This window comes from Salvelinus namaycush, chromosome 5 (assembly GCF_016432855.1).
Source record: "Salvelinus namaycush isolate Seneca chromosome 5, SaNama_1.0, whole genome shotgun sequence".
Classification (NCBI taxonomy): domain Eukaryota; kingdom Metazoa; phylum Chordata; class Actinopteri; order Salmoniformes; family Salmonidae; genus Salvelinus; species Salvelinus namaycush.
The window spans coordinates 55786591-55804751 of record NC_052311.1 but is presented as its reverse complement, the minus strand read 5'-3'; the positions used below and the strand labels follow the sequence as shown (position 1 = coordinate 55804751).

Here is an 18161-nt window from a genome sequence, read left to right as displayed (position 1 = left end):
CCGCACCGGGCTATGCACACGTACAGGAGACACCGTGCGCTCTTCCGCATAACACGGTGGCTGCCCGTACTCTCGCTCTCCACGGTAAGCCCGGGAAGTTGGCGCAGGTCTCCTACCTGACTTCGCCACACTCCCCTTTATCCCCCCCCCCCCCCCCCCCCCCAATAAATTTGACTCTCAGGCTGACTCTCAGGCTTCCAGCCTCGCTTCCGTGCTGCCTCCTCATACCACCGCCTCTCGGCTTTAGCTGCCTCCAGCTCTTCACGAGGGCGGCGATATTCTCCAGGTTGTGCCCAGGGTCCTCCGCTGTCCAGAATTTCCTCCCAATTCCATGAGTCCTTCGATCGCTGCTGCTGCTTTTTCCCACGCTGCTTGGTCCTAGGTTGGTGGGTGATTCTGTCACGTTCGTCGTAACTTTTAAGTGAGGAGGACCAAGGCGCAGCGTGATAACAATACATTCTTCTTATTTATTAGAAGATGAAAATGAAACGAACACTATACAAACTAATCAAAACAACAAACAGACGAACGTGAAGCTATACAAACAATAAGTGCAGACACTGGCAACTTACACATAGACAATCACCCACAAACTACCTAATGACTATGGCTGCCTAAATATGGTTCCCAATCAGAGACAGCGATAGACAGCTGTCTCTAATTGAGAACCAATCTAGGCAACCATAGACATACATACACCTAGACTAGACACTGCCCCATAAACATACAAAAAACCCTAGACAATACAAAACACATACATCCCCCATGTCACACCCTGTCCTAACTAAAATAATCAAGAAAACAAAGATAACTAAGGCCAGGGCGTGACACCACTACCTGGTAGTGGAGAAAGACAAGCTGGCTGTGATTGACAAGTTATTCCTCGACCCAGCTGCCCCTGCCTCCAAAAACTGGGAGGTGAGTTCTGACTGAAGGATCTCTATCTCTCAAGGATCTCTATCTCTAATACAATGAGAGCAGTTTATCATTATAAAGAATGGATTAGAAAAATGAATCAAGTATGAAATAATAGATTTTAAGCAAGTTTGAAACTTTTTTTATTTGACATTTATTTATCCAGGTTAGGTTTTTTGTGATGAAATATCTATGAACTATTGTCGCTGCAAGGCACAGATTTGTTAGCCTGGGTACCAGTCTTCTTCTCCTAACATTCCACTTCTTGCCACTTCTCATAATGCTAAACATGTTTGGCATATGGCATGGAGTACAAGGAGTGGAAGGTTAGCAGACACAGACTAGAACCCAGGCTACATATTTGTTTGCCCACTGCTGTTAGTGCAATCATGACATACTTTGCTAGCTCAAACCTGGTGGACATCCCATATTTGGGCATACTTCCCATAATTCAGTTAACTGAAAATGACATCCTGTTTTTCGAGAAATGAATCTGAACCACAAAACAGAGGTGGCCAATGACATTACCATAAGCAGGGCTGCTATCAGCCAATGATATTTAGGGGGATGAAACTTGAATGATGTAAGAGAGAGCATTTGATGGTTGGGTACAGGTTATCAGTTCACACTCTTGCCTGTGCCTGTGGTACATACAGTATCATATACTAAGGCTAATGTTACATTATTAGTATACATGAGTTGTGTTAGACTAAGAGGAATATTAGTAGACATGAGACCAATGCAGGAGAACATCAAGGTGCTTTACTTTGCAAACAAATGTCTGGAGCCATATGTAGAGGTGGGTTGCTAACTATACTCAGATGTTCATGAATTGTAATGTTTAGCGTGAGATAATGTACTAGTTTGTATGCCTTTTTTGTTGATTGACGAGTCGTTTTTGGGTGGTCTGCAACAATTGTAATTTCTTGGTGAAAGGTTTGAATAAATTATTGTATTTAGTCTTTTATCACCCACCCTCACTAACACTGATTGTGGGTGGTTTCATGTTTTATGTGTGTTTGCGTTTGTGTTTGCTTTTGAGTCAGTTAATCACTCAGCCTTATGTTTTACAATATCAGTGTGGTTAAGAAACTAACAGCAAAGAGAAAAAGAGTGAACAGAGTTGTGGTTTCATGTCCAAATCATCTTGAAATATCTTAAATTGATTGTGTACCTTAATAAAGTTACTTTAAGATAATTTGAACATGGAAAATTATAATATCGGGGACATAATCAATGTGTCATTTTGTAATTTGCATGAACTTTCCCCTTAAAGAGTTTGTGGTTATTTCCTTGCAGATCATCACAGGGAAGGATGCAGTGAAGTGTCGACGGAGCGTGTGCAGCTCAGAGGAGGGTAACCGCTCTGAGGACGAGGAGCCTGAGGACTTACTTCCTGTTCTCCGAAACCACAGCCAGCTCCTCAATGACCACCACATCGAGAGTGTGAGTTACTGTTAACCTACACCACATCGAAACACTGTGGCTAATACAGTCAACTCTAGCACGTTTACAGAAATGTTGATGAAGGTGCTTTGTACCTATCAAATAAACCCAATGAAGTAAAGGAAAAGTTAAGCAATCATCTCCCAGCACTATATAGGCTACACTGCCAGCTCATGGGAGGAACTTAGTGCTTTGGTTTATTTGATATGTACAAAGCTAAATATGGGACTTTTTTTTGGTTCTTCAATTTATACTGAGTTCTGGGCAAATAAAGTGCACATACTAATCTCAGCACTACACAGCGTTGACATGTGAATTTAATGGGACATTTTCTCATCATCCATCTCATCCTCTGTTTCTGAAACCCCAGCTAGCCAATCACATGCCAGCAAGGACACAGGGGTATCCATGGAACCTGGTCTACAGCACAGCCATTCATGGCACCAGCCTGAAGACTCTGTACAGGCAAATGGCCCACATCGACAGTCCTGTGCTTCTGGTCATCAAAGACATGGAAAAAAAGGTAGACATCTCAACAACGCACTGTTCTATATGACTGACATCTAACGTACTGTTACATCCATGTACTGCTATTACAATGTTATTACATTATGAATGGGTCATACGATCCCAGTAAAATGCTAATAGGTTTGTTTCCCTCTCTCTTAGGTGTTTGGTGCCTTCTCCTCCCATCCCTTCAGAGTGAGTGACTGTTGCTACGGAACAGGAGAGACTTTTGTCTACAGCCTCGACCCTGCATTCAAGGTAACACTGCATACTGTTGTGTGCACGGCTTTGTCCAAAATGGCATCCTATTCACTATATAGTCCACTTCTACGTTTAACCAGAGCTTACCTTTGTACTATAGGGAATAGGGTGTCAATTTAGATACAGCCCCTGTTGTTGAAGTTAATAGGCTGTGGTCCACATCACAGTATCTTTCCCCTGACTGTCGTGAGTTAGTCTGACACCTCTCTCTTCACACAGGCCTACAGGTGGAGTGGTGAGAACTCGTACTTCATTTGGGGGCATATGGACTCTCTACAGATTGGTGGAGGAGGGTAAGTGTTCAGAATTTTCTTTATCAGAAATACCTAAGCCGTTATCATCTAAAAGTAAATCTAGTTAGCTTCCACAAACTCATTGATGTCTACAGATCAGATAGGCTAAACCTCATCCCTCTGGTCTGATATATGTTTCTCTTGTTGACCTCTAGGGGGCTTTTTGGCCTGTGGCTGGATGCTGATCTGTACCACGGTGCCAGCTACTCCTGTCACACCTTCAACAACCAGCCCCTGTCCACCCAGCAAGACTTCATAGTGCAGGACCTGGAGGTCTGGACTGTCCAGTAAACAGAGCGAGACACTGAGAGACTCAGAAGCGGAAAAGAGAGAGAAAAAAGCCAGAGCCATTTCTATCTATGGTTTACAAATGGCTTTACTTGTGTTCAGTGAGGTTTAGCCTGTGTTCAAGCTGTTAGAGTACAGTAAGCTTAATTCATATATGAACGGACAAAGCCATCGATCACGTGACACCAATCATTGCTATGTGAAAAGTCAATAGTGCATTTGAAGCCAAGGAAGTCCGTTAAGATGGCGTCTCATGTGGGAGATTTACGTAGGCATAACATGCTTAGTTTGAGCTACTCCAGAATGTGACACTGCAGGCTAGCTCAGTGCTGCCCCCTCTCATTGAATATTTCACGTTGAAGGCAGATTGGGGTAATGCACACTGCCATTAGCTACGAAATTATGAAAATGACTTATTCTGTGTGCGATTTTAAAATAATCGGTTCAAGCACATACATATGGTATAATAGAATCAATTATTAGTACCATTATTGTTTTGTTTGTTATTATTTTATTTACACAAAGATTGACCATGAAGATTGCCATCTTCCCATTCACTATAATGGTGATCCTGTGTTCTGCAAATAATGCCTGCAGTACTGTGGTTGGCCTTGAATGAGAGGGGGCAATCATTCTCCTCTGGGTTTGTCCTGTGTAAAACCTGGTCGAGTGACTTTTAGGCTGGTTTTACCTGTGTTTTACTAGCGCGTAACCTATTATACCAGCATTAACTTGGGTTGTATCTGTGTTTTGCCTGGTTAACTGAGGACTGTATGGTGAAAGATAGACAGGCTGTTTTACAGGGTCCTACTGTTTGCTGCTCAATACCTGCTACTGAACAAGCTCTGTCCAATACCAACATTACAACTGGTTCTAGACATCTACATTTTAAACCCTCAATCAATCCTTTGTTATGAACAGCATTTACAACCAAAGCCCATTTTAGAGTAAGATCCTATTCTCATTACAATTCCATCATAAGCTTTAAACTTTATAGAGGCTAAGATGAAAACACTGCTGTACTACCCAACTAATTTAGACTACTATTTTGTATTTATTTATTTGTCTTGGTTACAAGGGTACAACATCAGATGCCCCCTAGGGATTCCTCACACACACAACACTCAGGTCCAGAAACAGCCACGGCAGAGTACTGTCTCTTAGAACTGCTAAAAGCACCTGTGGAACTAAAACCTTTAGAAATACCTGGAAGTCCATTCACTTGTGGCCTCTAATGGTTTGTACTAAAGGTATGGGTTTAAATCCCATGTTAAATGTTTTCTTACATTTCTAAAAGAGAATAATGAAAAAAAATGTAAAGAACGAAACAGGATATAAGATGTACCAATTATTTTAATTTGGCATGTTCTTCACATTACTTTGATGTTTTTTATATTTGCTATAAAAAAAAAGTATATATATTTTTATTTTACCTTTATTTAACTAGGCAAGTCAGTTAAGAACAAATTCTTATTTTCAATGACGGCCTAGGAACAGTGGGTTAATTGTCTTGTTCAGGGGCAGAACGACAGATTTTTACCATGTCAGCTCGGGGATTCGATCTTGCAACCTTTCGGTTACAAGTCCAACGCTCTAACCACTATTTAAAGAAATGTTATCGAGGGAAGTATTTTGTTCTGTTTGCTTTGTTCTGTTCTATTTGTATGTGTTGAGTTTGTAAGTATGTATGTTTTTTTTGTATGTGTGCTGTACAGTGCTGGCACTGTTAATGGCTTCTTATTAAAATTCTGCATTTCCAGGTGACAAAAATGTGCTTTAAACCTGTGTGATTATGTGACTGATTGTTATAAGATCAATAAGCATCATTGCCTGAAATAGTAATACTAATATTCATCTCATCAACAACAATATAAAAACAAGATTTATGATAACAAAAGGATATATGACATGTTTTAGATTAACCCAGTAGTTTGAAATATCATACTAGATGCCCAGTCATTTCTGTATGTTGAAATGAATCTAGCAATAGGTAGCCTAAGGCCACCTCAGTAGTCACACATCAGTCATTGTACAAGTATTGGTTTTGAAAGAAATTATAAAATGTCACAGCATTGATTTACATCTTGTTGTACTGTCAAAGAAAGGACGTTTGTTTAATGAAAACGACACCTGCAATCTCAAAAACGAGGCCTACATAGGATGCAGCCTAATGTGCTTTCGCAAGAGCTAATGGGTATCCTAATAAAATACAAAATACCTAAATTGAGCACATCTTTATTACTGTAAATAGTAAGGAGGAGTTAGATCAACTAAAGTATAGGCTATGATCAGAAAAAAATCAAGTTAATCTGTATCGTTCTTTTCCTAGGTCTGGCTGCTGCAGAACACGAAAATGGATTAGAAAATCCCATCTTTAAATCATTTAGGAAAAAACAACAATGTAATATAACCGATGCATTAACTTATACATGTTGAAGACGTGGCAGAAAATAGAAAAGCATATCTGTTAAATGACTAAAATGTAAATATTTTATCTAGACTGATTCAGTGAGGGACGTGTTTCACTTCCGCCTTCAGGTGGTCATTAGTGCGTACTGCCAAATTGGGTAAATGTTTGCTTTTCCCTTTGACTCACCAACGATAACCGCTTGATCCACTTGTATTCCTTCGTTGATGATAGGTCCCAGTCTCACCGACAATATGGTTTCCACTAATTACCACAGCCACAAAGTTAAAATTGTCTAGGCATAAGGTTAGCAGGGTGGTTAAGGTTAGAGTTAAGGTTAGGTTTAAAATCACATTTTAAGAAAATACATTGTAGAAATAGGTGGGGTTTATGACTTTGTGGCTGTGGTAACTAATGACGTCCAATAGATATGGCAACCAACGAGGGGTCAGAACCTGAATATGTTGATATTTCTAAAATAAACGTAGGTCAAGGCGAAGGTTACGAAAAGAAATGCATATTCTGCAAGGTTGTCAACAATGAGATGGGCACGGAGATTCTTCATGTTGTAAGTATGAGTGAATTATTGACACTAAACAAACTAGCTAGCTAGGCTAACGTTACGTTAACTAACGTTAGCTAGCTATGTTAGCTGTCAGATAAACGGCGACAATGATGACCACTGACAGTTAACGACAGGTCATTTTAGCTAATCCGTTATCCCCTTTGTTCCATAATCATACTCCATAGCTATCTGGAAACAATATACATTATTGATCTCAAAAATAGTTTTTAGGCAGGTTAGCTTCCAAACTGAAAACAATGCTGATTGTGATGGACGTCCTAGTTGAACCAGCGAGTGACCACCCCATGTGTTTGACTTCGTATTGCTTGACAGGACGAGGAGGTATCTTGCTTCAGGGACATCAAGCCTGGAGCTCCCCATCATTACCTGGTTGTGCCCACGAGACATGTTGGAAACTGTAAATCCCTCAGTAAAGAGCATGTGTCATTAGGTATGCAACTTTAAAGGTGTGTGTGTGTGTGTGTGTGTGTGTGTGTGTGTGTGTGTGTGTGTGTGTGTGTGTGTGTGTGTGTGTGTGTGTGTGTGTGTGTGTCTAACTGATTATCCTTCTGTGTGTGTGATCAGTAGAGAAGATGGTGGAGATAGGGATGGAGATCCTTCAGAAGAACAATGTCTTAGACCTCAGCGATGTTAGGTATGACCACAACATTCTCCAGTCAATGTCACATGATTCAAATGAAGGAGCGTTTTTCAATCTTCAGATGTTATTAGGGCTGTGACAATACCAGTATTGAGATATGTTTTCCATGGCAAAAAAATTCAATACAAGCAGACAACTCTTTGGTTCTTTAAAAACCTGCTGTATGCAAAGTATTGTGTGATTTAGCCTGAAAAAATGAACAAATGTGACTAGATGACAACAAAATGTATTTTCCCAACATTAGGGCTGTTTTCCTAAATAAGTTAAATCCATGTTGTGATTTTGTTTCTTTGCCACGATACTGACGAGTGTTGCAATACTGGTATCGTCCCGGCCCTTTTAACAAGTGGCTCCAATTGTATAGGCCAAATGTTTGCTATGCATGCATAGTTGATTGGTTTGGCTTAATGCAATGACATACAACAGCAAATCACATTCAGCACCCAAGCCACTGCCTGTTCACCCCGCTATCATCCAGAAGGCGAGGTCAGTACAGGTGCATCAAAGCAGGGACCGAGAGACTGAAAAACAGCTTCTATCTCAAGGCCATCAGACTGTTAAACAGCCACCACTAACATTTAGTGGCCGCTGCCAACATACTGACTCAACTCCAGCCACTTTAATAATGGGAATTGATGGAAATTATGTAAAAATGTACCACTAGCCACTTTAAACAATGCCACTTAATATAATGTTTACATACCCTACATTACTCATCTCATATGTATATGTATATACTGTACTCTATATCATCTACTGCATCTTGCCATCTTTATGTAATACATGTATCACTAGCCACTTTAAACTATGCCACTTTATGTTTACATACCCTACATTACTCATCTCATATGTATATACTGTACTCTATACCATCGACTGCATCTTGCCTATGCCGTTCTGTACCATCACTCATTCATATATCTTTATGTACATATTCTTTATCCCTTTACACTTGTGTGTATAAGGTATTAGTTGTGGAATTGTTAGGTTAGATTACTTGTTGGTTATTACTGCATTGTCGGAACTAGAAGCACAAGCATTTCGCTACACTCGCATTAACATCTGCTAACCATGTGTATGTGACAAATAAAATTTGATTTGATTTGAGCAGTCTGTAGAATTTTGCATTTTGAACATGCTGCTGTTGTCACAGCAGATCATGCAAAGACAAAAAAATATGAAACATTGCCTGCTTCTGTCTACAGGTTTGGCTTCCACTGGCCCCCATTCTGTTCTGTCTCTCACCTGCATCTCCATGTGTTGGCACCTGCCAGTCAAATGGGCTTCATGTCCCGCCTCTTCTACAGACCCAACTCCTATTGGTTTGTCACGGTAAGTCTCTTTCAAATGGCCATTGTAGTACAGTAGCTGTCAGAATTTGTGTGATAAATGTTTCACTATTCCCCCCACATTGTCTGTTCTGTGGTAATATTGTCCATCTATTGAGTTCAGTGTTCGTACAGTACCAAAGTCGGGATAGAGCAATAATTTCCCTTGCCTTGCTGCCTTGACAGCACCTGGACACCAACACATCAACTCCACTCATTTAGACTTGTCAGAGTAGCTTGTTAGCATTGTGTTTGGGAAAGAGGCCTCTTTTTTTAAACATATAGTTAGACAGTCTAGATTGGCAGCTGATGAACAGCTCCATTGTGCCTCACTGTTCTAGCAGCTCTTTTATTTAACTCTGGCTGTTGTGTTGTTGTCATCTGTTAAGAGCCAGTCAGCCAACACTAATCTCTCACTGCATTATCACTGCCAGCTTTCATGGTCGATTAACTCCATGTGGAGACTACTGTACTGGGGAAATCTGTTGGGATGAAGTAAGGTGACTAAAGCCCCAAATACACCGGACTAGGAAACCTGTTTTTACCTGTGTCTGCCTTTGGTGTGTATATGGGTCTTCCCAGGTTAAAGGATGGTCATCTATACAGTATGTCAGGGACACTCACCCATATCAGTCTATTCCTATCAGGTTGGTTTGCAGGCTCTCACCTCATGCAAGAGCCTTTGTTTTTCTACCTTTAGATACACTACATGAGCGTGACAATGGACTGGAAATTCAGACATCAAAAAGCCATGAAGAAGCCATGAATTGTCATTTATTTATTATTGTACTATGTGTGTTTGTCTACTGCAGGCGGACCAGTTGATTCAGCAGCTGAACTCTTAAGGGAGAGACCAACTGAATCGTGGGTTGCAGTCTGGGCTGGTTCAGTGAGAAACGGGGTTACCTTACTAGTAGTGAAGTAGTGAGCAGGTCAGGACTGGTCTGGTCTTCCTCCGTGGTTCTCTGTGTGAGTGTACTGTACTCCCTAGCAGGTTACAGTGAGACTAGTGATGATGTTACAAATCAACTCAACTGAGGTTTTTAATTCTAGTATCAAACAGCCAAATCAGAAATTAAGACAAATATTTTTTCCTTTCTTCTAATTTTAAAGACTTTTATGAAAATTACCAATTGTTACGCTTTATTTTTCTTTTACCATGGTATATGAAATTGTAATGACTGGAATGATTTTGGGGTCATTTTTCCCGTGGTAAAGAAAGATATCAAAGTGATACAAATATACATGTTTGTGCATAGGCTTCAGTATTAATGTAAAGAACAATTAGTAACGTAAAGGCATTCCTAAGTGATCATGACCAGGAGACCTGAGAATGGTAAGTGAATGGGATGTATTGGGACTGGGAAACATACTGTAAGTGTCATTGCAGGATACCTTTGATAAAGATGAGTAATGCATGTGCATTGTGCCACTGGCCGGCATCTCAAATGGCACCCTTTTCCTATAGGGCTCAAAAGTAGTTCAATGAATAGTGTGCCATTCACGATGCAGTCACTGTCAACAGGATCCTGTATTATGAGGTAAAATAACTGAAAGCAGAGAAACATAATGAGAAGTATGAGCTCTTTTAGGCCTCAGTCAAGTGGTCAGAAAAGCAACTGTTTTGCATGAATGGTAATCAATCATATATGATCAAAGAGTAAAATGGAAGTATACACTGGTGTGGAGGTTTAATATATTCACTGAATAATACTTACATTACTAATTCATCAAGATACATAATAGTAGGAGCTCAGTCATCCATAAACAATTGTTTGAGTCACACATTCTTTTAACACAATACACTACATTAACTGTGTTATTTGATTATGAATGTTGGAGAGTGATTCTTAATTTTGTTATGCACTGCAGCCTGATGGAACACTCAACAAAGTAATTATTTAAAAAAATATATAAATTTGACCTTTTATTTAACTAGGCAAGTCAGTTAAGAACAAATTCTTATTTACAATGACGGTCTAGGAACAGTGGGTTAATTGCCTTGTTCAGGGGCAGAACGACAGATTTTTACCTTGTCAGCTCTGGGATTCGATCTAGCAACCTTTCGGTTATGTAATGTATGTTTAGTTGTATGCTGCTGCATGAAATTGAGAGCGTCATGTGTTTGTATTTATTGGTTGACGTGTCGCTGTAAAAAAATCTCAACATGTATTTATGTAAATGGTTGTTCATGGTTAGGTTAAATAAATGATGCATTGCTGCCTCCACTAGGGTATTAGATTTCCTTCCTGGTCTCTCATTAATGGGAAACATCATTCAGTAACACTTAATGTAAAGTATGCAGTTATAAGGCTTTATGACTTGATATAAATGTTTATGACCCTTTTCTAATGCCTTATAAAAAGTATATGTTATGCAGGCTTTACATAAAGTGTTACCTATCATTCTAATGTAATTTATCATGAATTAACAGTCATTTTTGGTGATCTGTTGGAAGACTTTATTGAAAAACATCAGTGCTTTCCTTTGTAAACATGAACACGTGTGTGTGTGTGTGGAATAAAGTATATTAATTGGTGACAAAATAATAATTTTTCAAATGAGTAAAGTGTTACAGTATATTTCATCATATTGTGTTATGAGTGCAAGTAGCTGCAAAAGCATTCCTCAAACAACCCTTGTTAGGTTGAACAATGTGAATTCCACAAATGCCAGTGGCCCAAAAAGTGATGTGCTATTTCTACTGAATGTAAATATAACGGTGGTACATTTTGCTACATTGTCAACCATGTATGCAGTTTCATAGCCTACTTCCAGAATTTCTAACATTTGCCTACAGTGTCAGTGTGTTGTATTTGTGCCCTAAAAAGTACACCTTTCCTCTGTGTCTAATTACAAAGGTTGCTAAGGAACATTGTAAACGCTATGTAGATTACAGTGTAGCGGTGTGGTGTAACTGGGAATGCAACGCAAAGTCCATTCAGGCCAATAAGCTCAGGTTCATCCTACAGCACCATATTGCATGTCACTGCTGCCACAGTTTGGTTCTCTTGGGCCCTGCCCAGAAACAACTACCCCTACTAGGTGCAGGTGTAAATCTGAAAGAATTGATAGGTGTTGAAGCTGCACCTTGCTACCTAATGTAATTTTCATCATATTGCTTAGACCTATCCAATCCTTTCACAACTACTGTACATGAGTGCCTAAGGGCTAGGGGATGTTTCTGGACAGGTCCTTGGTTACCGTCTTGTCCATCGGCTGCATCAACCTGGTCACTGAAGCAGCATAATGGCGACCCTGTCATTTCACCCTGGTCACTGTAGCAGTGTGATGAGGACCTGGTCATCCTGCCCCTGCCACAGCATCTCCCCTTCAAAGCTGACCAGGCCTTGTTTTCTGGCCCTCAGCAGGATCCCCACCACCTTGTTGGAGATGTTCACATAGTGCTCAAACAGCTTCCCAAACTCCACCGTCACCATAGGTCTCTTCTCGCTGCCTCCGTCCCCACCGCCACGGCTCTCCCCGATGTCCCTGATCACCTGGCAGAGCTCCTCCACCTCCCGGCTGATGTGGACGTGGGCGTCCTGGCCCCTCTGCTCTGTCAAGGAGCCCTCCAGGGGCTTCCCGTAGCCAGCCTGGTCCCGCTGGAGCCTCTGCTGCTGGGCAGTCACACTCACCATAGCCCCCCGGTCGTTACTGAAGGGGTTGTGTTTCTGGTACTCCTGGTGCTCGTTGGACCATCTCTGCCAGTTGTCCTTTAACCCTTTCACTGATGTCACACACACTGTCCTGTCATCGTTACACTCGACAGGTGCATCGTTGTTCTCCATGGTGGTGTCTCAGATGTCTTGTACATATTAAGTGATCCGTCCACTTTTAGGCATAGTTCATTTTCTGTGGGTGTAATAAAAGTTTCAATGAACAACTGTTGAGAGCACAATTACATGTCTGTGTATGGTAGCCTAGGCCTATTTCTAATTTACGAAGACAAATTAATAATCAGAAATAGCCTATTTAAACACTTAATTACACCCTAAATGAAGTTATGATAAACTATATTAGTTATAAAGTTATAATAACAGGTCATCATCCTACTAATGCTATGATGAAGGTGAGAGTTCTTCCAGATCAGCGGTATCATACCCATAGGAGGCACAAGGGCACGTGCCCCCTCAGATTTGTCCTGTAAACAAATATACAAATATATATTTATACAGTACCAGTCAAAAGTTTGGACACACCTACTCATTTCAAGGGGTTTCCTTACTCTAAAATGTTCTACATTGTAGAATAACAGTGAAGACATCAAAGCTATGAAATAACACTTGGAATGTAGTAACCAAAAAAGTGTTAAACAAATCAAAATATATATTATATTTGAGAATCTTCAAAGTAGCCACCCTTTGCCTTGATGACAGCTTTGCACACACACTTCTCTCAACCAGCTTCATGAGGTAGTCACCAGGAATGCATTTCAATTAACAGGTGTGCCTTGTTAAAAGTTAATTTGTGGAATATCTTTCCTTCTTAATGTGTTTGAGCCAATCAGTTGTGTTGTGACAAGGTAGGGGTGGTATACAGAAGATTGCCCTATTTAGTAGAAGACCAAGTCCATATTATGGCAAGAACAGCTCAAATAAGCAAAGAGAAACAACAGTCCGTTACTTTAAGACATGAAGGTCAGTCAACCCAGAACATTTGAAGAACTTTGAAAGTTTCTTCAAGTGCAGTCGTAAAAACCATCAAGAGCTATAACGAAACTGGCTCTCATGAGGACCGCCACAGGAAAGGAAGACCCAGAGTTACCTCTGCTGCAGAGGATAAGTTCATTAGAGTTACCAGCCTCAGAAATTACAGCCCAAATAAATGCTTCACTGAGTTCAAGTAACAGACACATCTCAACATTAACTGTTCAGAGGAGACTGTGAATCAGGCCTTCATGGTCGAAGTGCTGCAAAGAAACCACTACTAAAGGATACCAAGAAGAAGAAGAGACTTGCTTGGGCCAAGAAACACGAGCAATGGACATTAGACTGGTGGAAATCTGTCCTTTGGTCTGATGAGTCCAAATTAGAGATTGTTGGTTCCAACCGCTGTGTCTGTGAGACGCAGAGTGTAGTTCCCACCGTGAAACATGGAGGAGGAGGTGTGATGGTGTGGGGGTGGTTTGCCGGTGACACTGTCAGTGATCTATTTAGAATTCAAGTCACACTTAACCAGCATGGCTACCACAGCATTCTGCAGCGATACACCATTCCATCAGGTTTGCGCTTAGTGGGACTGTCATTTGTTTTTCAACAGGACAATGACCCAACATACACTCCAGCCTGTGTAAGGGCTATTTGACCAAGAAGTGATGGAGTGCTGCATCAGATGACCTGGCCTACACAATCACCCAACCTCAACCCAATTGAGATGGTTTGGGATGAGTTGGACAGCAGAGTGAAGGAAAAGCATCCAACAAGTGCTCAACATATGTGGGAACTCGTTCAAGACTGTTGGAAAAGCATTCCAGGTGAAGTTGGTTGAGAGAATGCCAAGAGCGTGCAAAGCTGTCATCAAGGCAAAGGGTGGCTACTTTGAAGAAACTCAAATATAAAATATATTTTGATTTGTTTAACACTTTTTTGGTTGCTACATGATTCCATATGTGTTATTTCATAGTTTTGATGTGTTCACTATTATTCTACAATGTAGAAAATAGTAAAAAAAAAAAAAAACTTTGAGTGGGCGTGTCCAAACTTTTGACTGGTACTGTCCCTCTTAGTGAGAATTTCTCTTTTGCCAAGATAATCCATCCACCTGACAGGTGTGGCATATCAAGAAGCTGATAAAACAGCATAAGCATTACACAGGGGCACCTTGTGCTGGGGACAATAAAAGGCCACTCTAAAATATGCAGTTCTGTCACAGAACAGAATGCCACAGATGTGTCAAGCAATTGGCATGCTGACTGCAGGAATGTCCACCAGAGCTGTTGCCGGATAATTGAATGTTCATTTCTCTACCATAAGCCGCCTCCAACATTGTTTTAAAGAATTTGGCAGTACGTCCAACCGGCCTCACAACCGCAGACAACGTGTAACCATGCAAGCCAAGGACCTTCACATCCGACTTCTTCACCTGCGGGATCGTATGAGACCAGCCACCCAGACAGCTGATGAAACTGTGGGTTTTCACAACTGAAGAATTTCTGGACAAACTGTCAGAAACCGTCTCAGGGAAGCTCATCTGGGTTCTCGTCATCCTCACCAGGGTCTTGACTTGACTGCAGTTCGGCGTCGTAACCGACTTCAGTGGGCAAATGCTCATCTTCGATGGCCACTGGCACACTGGAGAAGTGTGCTCTTCACGGATGAATCCTGGTTTCAACTGTACAGTTCAGATGGCAGACAGCTGTATGGCGTTGTGTGGGCGAGCAGGTTGCTGATGTCAACATTTTGAACAGAGTGCCTCATGGTGGCGGTAGGGTTATGGTATGGGCAGGCATAAGCTATGGACAACAAACACAATTGCATTTTATCGGTGGCAATTTGAATGCACAGAGATACCGTGACGAGATCCTGAGGCCCATTGTGCCATTCATCCGCCGCCATCATCTCATGTTTCAGCATGATAATGCACGGCCCTATAACGCAAAGATCTATACACAATTTCTGGAAGCTGAAAATGTCCCAGTTCTTCCATGGCCTGCATACTCACCAGACATATCGCCCACTGAGCATGTTTGGGATGCTCTGGATTGATGTGTACGACAGTGTGTTCTAGTTCCCGCTAATATCCAGCAACTTCGCACAGCCATTGAAGAGGAGTGGGACAACATTCCACAGGACACAATCTGCCTGATCAACTCTGTGAGAAGGAGATGTGTTGCGATGCATGAGGCAAATGGTGGTCACACCAGATACTGACTGGTTTTCTGATCCACGCCCCTACGTTTATTTTTAAGGTATCTGTGACTGGTAACTCAGTAAAATCTTTGTAATGGTTGCATGTTGCATTTATATTTTTGTTGAGTGTATATATATACACTGCTCAAAAAAATAAAGAGAACACTAAAATAACACATCCTAGATCTGAATGAATGAAATATTCTTATTAAATATTTTTTTCTTTACATAGTTGAATGTGCTGACAACAAAATCACACAAAAATTATCAATGGAAATCAAATTTATCAACCCATGGAGGTCTGGATTTGGAGTCACACTCAAAATTAAAGTGGAAAACCACACTACAGGCTGATCCAACTTTGATGTAATGTCCCTAAAACAAGTCAAAATGAGGCTCAGTAGTGTGTGTGGCCTCCACGTGCCTGTATGACCTCCCTACAACGCCTGGGCATGCTCCTGATGAGGTGGCGGATGGTCTCCTGAGGGATCTCCTCCCAGACCTGGACTAAAGCATCCGCCAACTCCTGGACAGTCTGTGGTGCAACGTGGCGTTGGTGGATGGAGCGAGACATGATGTCCCAGATGTGCTCAATTAGATTCAGGTCTGGGGAACGGGCGGGCCAGTCCATAGCATCAATTCCCTCCTCTTGCAGGAACTGCTGACACACTCCAGCCACATGAGGTCTAGCATTGTCTTGCATTAGGAGGAACCCAGGGCCAACCGCACCAGCATATGGTCTCACAAGGGGTCTAAGGATCTCATCTCGGTACCTAATGGCAGTCAGGCTACCTCTGGCGAGCACATGGAGGGCTGTGCGGCCCCCCAAAGAAATGCCACCCCACACCATGACTGACCCACCGCCAAACCGGTCATGCTGGAGGATGTTGCAGGCAGCAGAACGTTCTCCACGGCGTCTCCAGACTCTATCACGTCTGTCACATGTGCGTGTGAACCTGCTTTCATCTGTGAAGAGCACAGGGCGCCAGTGGCGAATTTGCCAATCTTGGTGTTCTCTGGCAAATGCCAAATGTCCTGCACGGTGTTGGGCTGTAAGCACAACCCCCACCTGTGGACGTCGGGCCCTCATACCACCCTCATGGAGTCTGTTTCTGACCGTTTGAGCAGACACATGCACATTTGTGGCCTGCTGGAGGTCATTTTGCAGGGCTCTGGCAGTGCTCCTCCTGCTCCTCCTTGCACAAAGGCGGAGGTAGCGGTCCTGCTGCTGGGTTGTTGCCCTCCTACGGCCTCCTCCATGTCTCCTGATGTACTGGCCTGTCTCCTGGTAGCGTCTCCATGCTCTGGACACTACGCTGACAGACACAGAAAAACCTTCTTGCCACAGCTCGTATTGATGTGCCATCCTGGATGAGCTGCACTACCTGAGCCACTTGTGTGGGTTGTAGACTCCGTCTCATGCTACCACTAGAGTGAAAGCACCGCCAGCATTCAAAAGTGACCAAAACATCAGCCAGGAAGCATAGGAACTGAGAAGTGGTCTGTGGTCACCACCTGCAGAACCACTCCTTTATTGGGGGTGTCTTGCTAATTGCCTATAATTTCCACCTTTTGTCTATTCCATTTGCACAACAGCATGTGAAATTTATTGTCAATCAGTGTTGCTTCCTAAGTGGACAGTTTGATTTCATAGAAGTGTGATTGACTTGGAGTTACATTGTGTTGTTTAAGTGTTCCCTTTATTTTTTTGAGCAGTGTATATATTATAAACTTTTTTTGTTAAATATTTTGTTGTTTCTCTGTAATACTACTAGCCACCTAGCACCAGTCCGGAGGATACAGAGAGCTCAGGAGGTATGCTTAGATATGCAGTAAAATAAACATATTTTTTTTTACATAGAATTAAGCATAATGATTATGGCTCTAGATTGCAGGAAAAAGCTGCTTCCAGTGTTTGAAAAATGCTAAATTCGACAACTTCTGGAAGGGGACCACCCCCTGCCATCCTCACATACTTTGTGCCCCCTCAAATTTTTAGGGTACATGATACCCCTGTTCCAGATTGAGTTATAAATGAAAAACAATTCATTCATCTCGCACAAATTAATTTTACATGACAAGAAACATAGGAATGCAAAGTGAGCACACATCTGTAAACTGAAAGTAACATACATACGGTAAGGTGACAAGTGTCACTGCTACAATGTCAAAGTCGATATATTCCTTATTCCGAGATTTTTTTCTTCTGTCCGTGTCGACCCGTTATGAATAGCTGACATTGGTCCTGATATTTGATTTTAGGTACCTTAACACTTCTTGTCACTAACACTGATATAGCCTGAGGAACATGTGTCTGTTAGCAACATTGTATCCATGCTATGGAACTTTACATTGGGACAGTGAAAAACACTGATGGGCATCCAAAGTAGCCAATGACAATGTGGTGATGATGCAAGTGGCTAAATGTTGATCCAATCGTTGAGGTGTCACGTGCCCTGTCAGTGAGCGATATTCTGAAGTAAAGCGGTTACCCTTGGGATATGTTTAGTTGGTGGGTCATTAGCTCCCTCTACAGTAAAATGAATCAGTTATATAGCAGCTATACAGAATAATAAGCACACAATGATTTAGACGTTAATGACAAAACTAAAACTAAAACATACACATTTTAATTTTGC

General features: G+C 41.6%; 3 protein-coding genes across 5 annotated transcripts; 2 read left to right on the top strand and 1 right to left on the bottom strand.

Moving 5' to 3' along the window:
• The first annotated feature begins 1579 nt into the window (after positions 1–1579).
• LOC120047674 (nuclear receptor coactivator 7-like) lies at positions 1580–5086 on the top strand. The gene is made up of 6 exons (XM_038993225.1): positions 1580–1714; positions 2215–2361; positions 2732–2884; positions 3031–3126; positions 3349–3422; positions 3578–5086. The coding sequence occupies exons 1-6, from the start codon at positions 1610–1612 to the stop codon at positions 3711–3713; spliced, it is 711 nt and encodes a 236-aa protein (XP_038849153.1). The 5' UTR covers positions 1580–1609; the 3' UTR covers positions 3714–5086.
• A 1254-nt stretch (positions 5087–6340) lies between these two features.
• Positions 6341–10899, top strand: LOC120048517 (histidine triad nucleotide-binding protein 3-like). Of its 2 annotated transcripts, none has more exons than XM_038994577.1 (5): positions 6341–6685; positions 7016–7133; positions 7271–7337; positions 8549–8675; positions 9484–10899. In XM_038994577.1, the coding sequence occupies exons 1-5, from the start codon at positions 6548–6550 to the stop codon at positions 9514–9516; spliced, it is 483 nt and encodes a 160-aa protein (XP_038850505.1). In that variant the 5' UTR covers positions 6341–6547; the 3' UTR covers positions 9517–10899. The 2 variants fall into 2 exon arrangements, with proteins under 2 accessions (XP_038850505.1, XP_038850503.1); XM_038994575.1 differs by having other exon boundaries at positions 6344–6685; positions 7268–7337.
• A 209-nt stretch (positions 10900–11108) lies between these two features.
• On the bottom strand, positions 11109–17867 carry LOC120048516 (actin-binding Rho-activating protein-like). Of its 2 annotated transcripts, none has more exons than XM_038994574.1 (2): positions 17656–17867; positions 11109–12526 (listed from the first exon to the last, which is right to left on the bottom strand). In XM_038994574.1, exon 2 carries the CDS (start codon positions 12460–12462, stop codon positions 11947–11949), a length of 516 nt encoding a protein of 171 aa, XP_038850502.1. In that variant the 5' UTR covers positions 12463–12526; positions 17656–17867; the 3' UTR covers positions 11109–11946. The 2 variants fall into 2 exon arrangements, with proteins under 2 accessions (XP_038850502.1, XP_038850501.1); XM_038994573.1 differs by having other exon boundaries at positions 17660–17867.
• Between the last annotated feature and the right edge of the window lie 294 nt (positions 17868–18161).

Coding starts and splice junctions, on each gene's coding strand:
- LOC120047674 (XM_038993225.1), top strand. CDS start 1,610: ATGAGTTGTGTTAGACTAAGAGGAATATTAGTAGACATGAGACCAATG. Junction 2,885..3,030: donor TCAAAGACATGGAAAAAAAG/GTAGACATCTCA, acceptor CCTCTCTCTTAG/GTGTTTGGTGCCTTCTCCTC. Junction 3,127..3,348: donor GCCTCGACCCTGCATTCAAG/GTAACACTGCAT, acceptor CTCTTCACACAG/GCCTACAGGTGGAGTGGTGA.
- LOC120048517 (XM_038994575.1), top strand. CDS start 6,548: ATGGCAACCAACGAGGGGTCAGAACCTGAATATGTTGATATTTCTAAA. Junction 6,686..7,015: donor GCACGGAGATTCTTCATGTT/GTAAGTATGAGT, acceptor ATTGCTTGACAG/GACGAGGAGGTATCTTGCTT. Junction 8,676..9,483: donor ACTCCTATTGGTTTGTCACG/GTAAGTCTCTTT, acceptor TGTCTACTGCAG/GCGGACCAGTTGATTCAGCA.
- LOC120048516 (XM_038994574.1), bottom strand. CDS start 12,462: ATGGAGAACAACGATGCACCTGTCGAGTGTAACGATGACAGGACAGTG.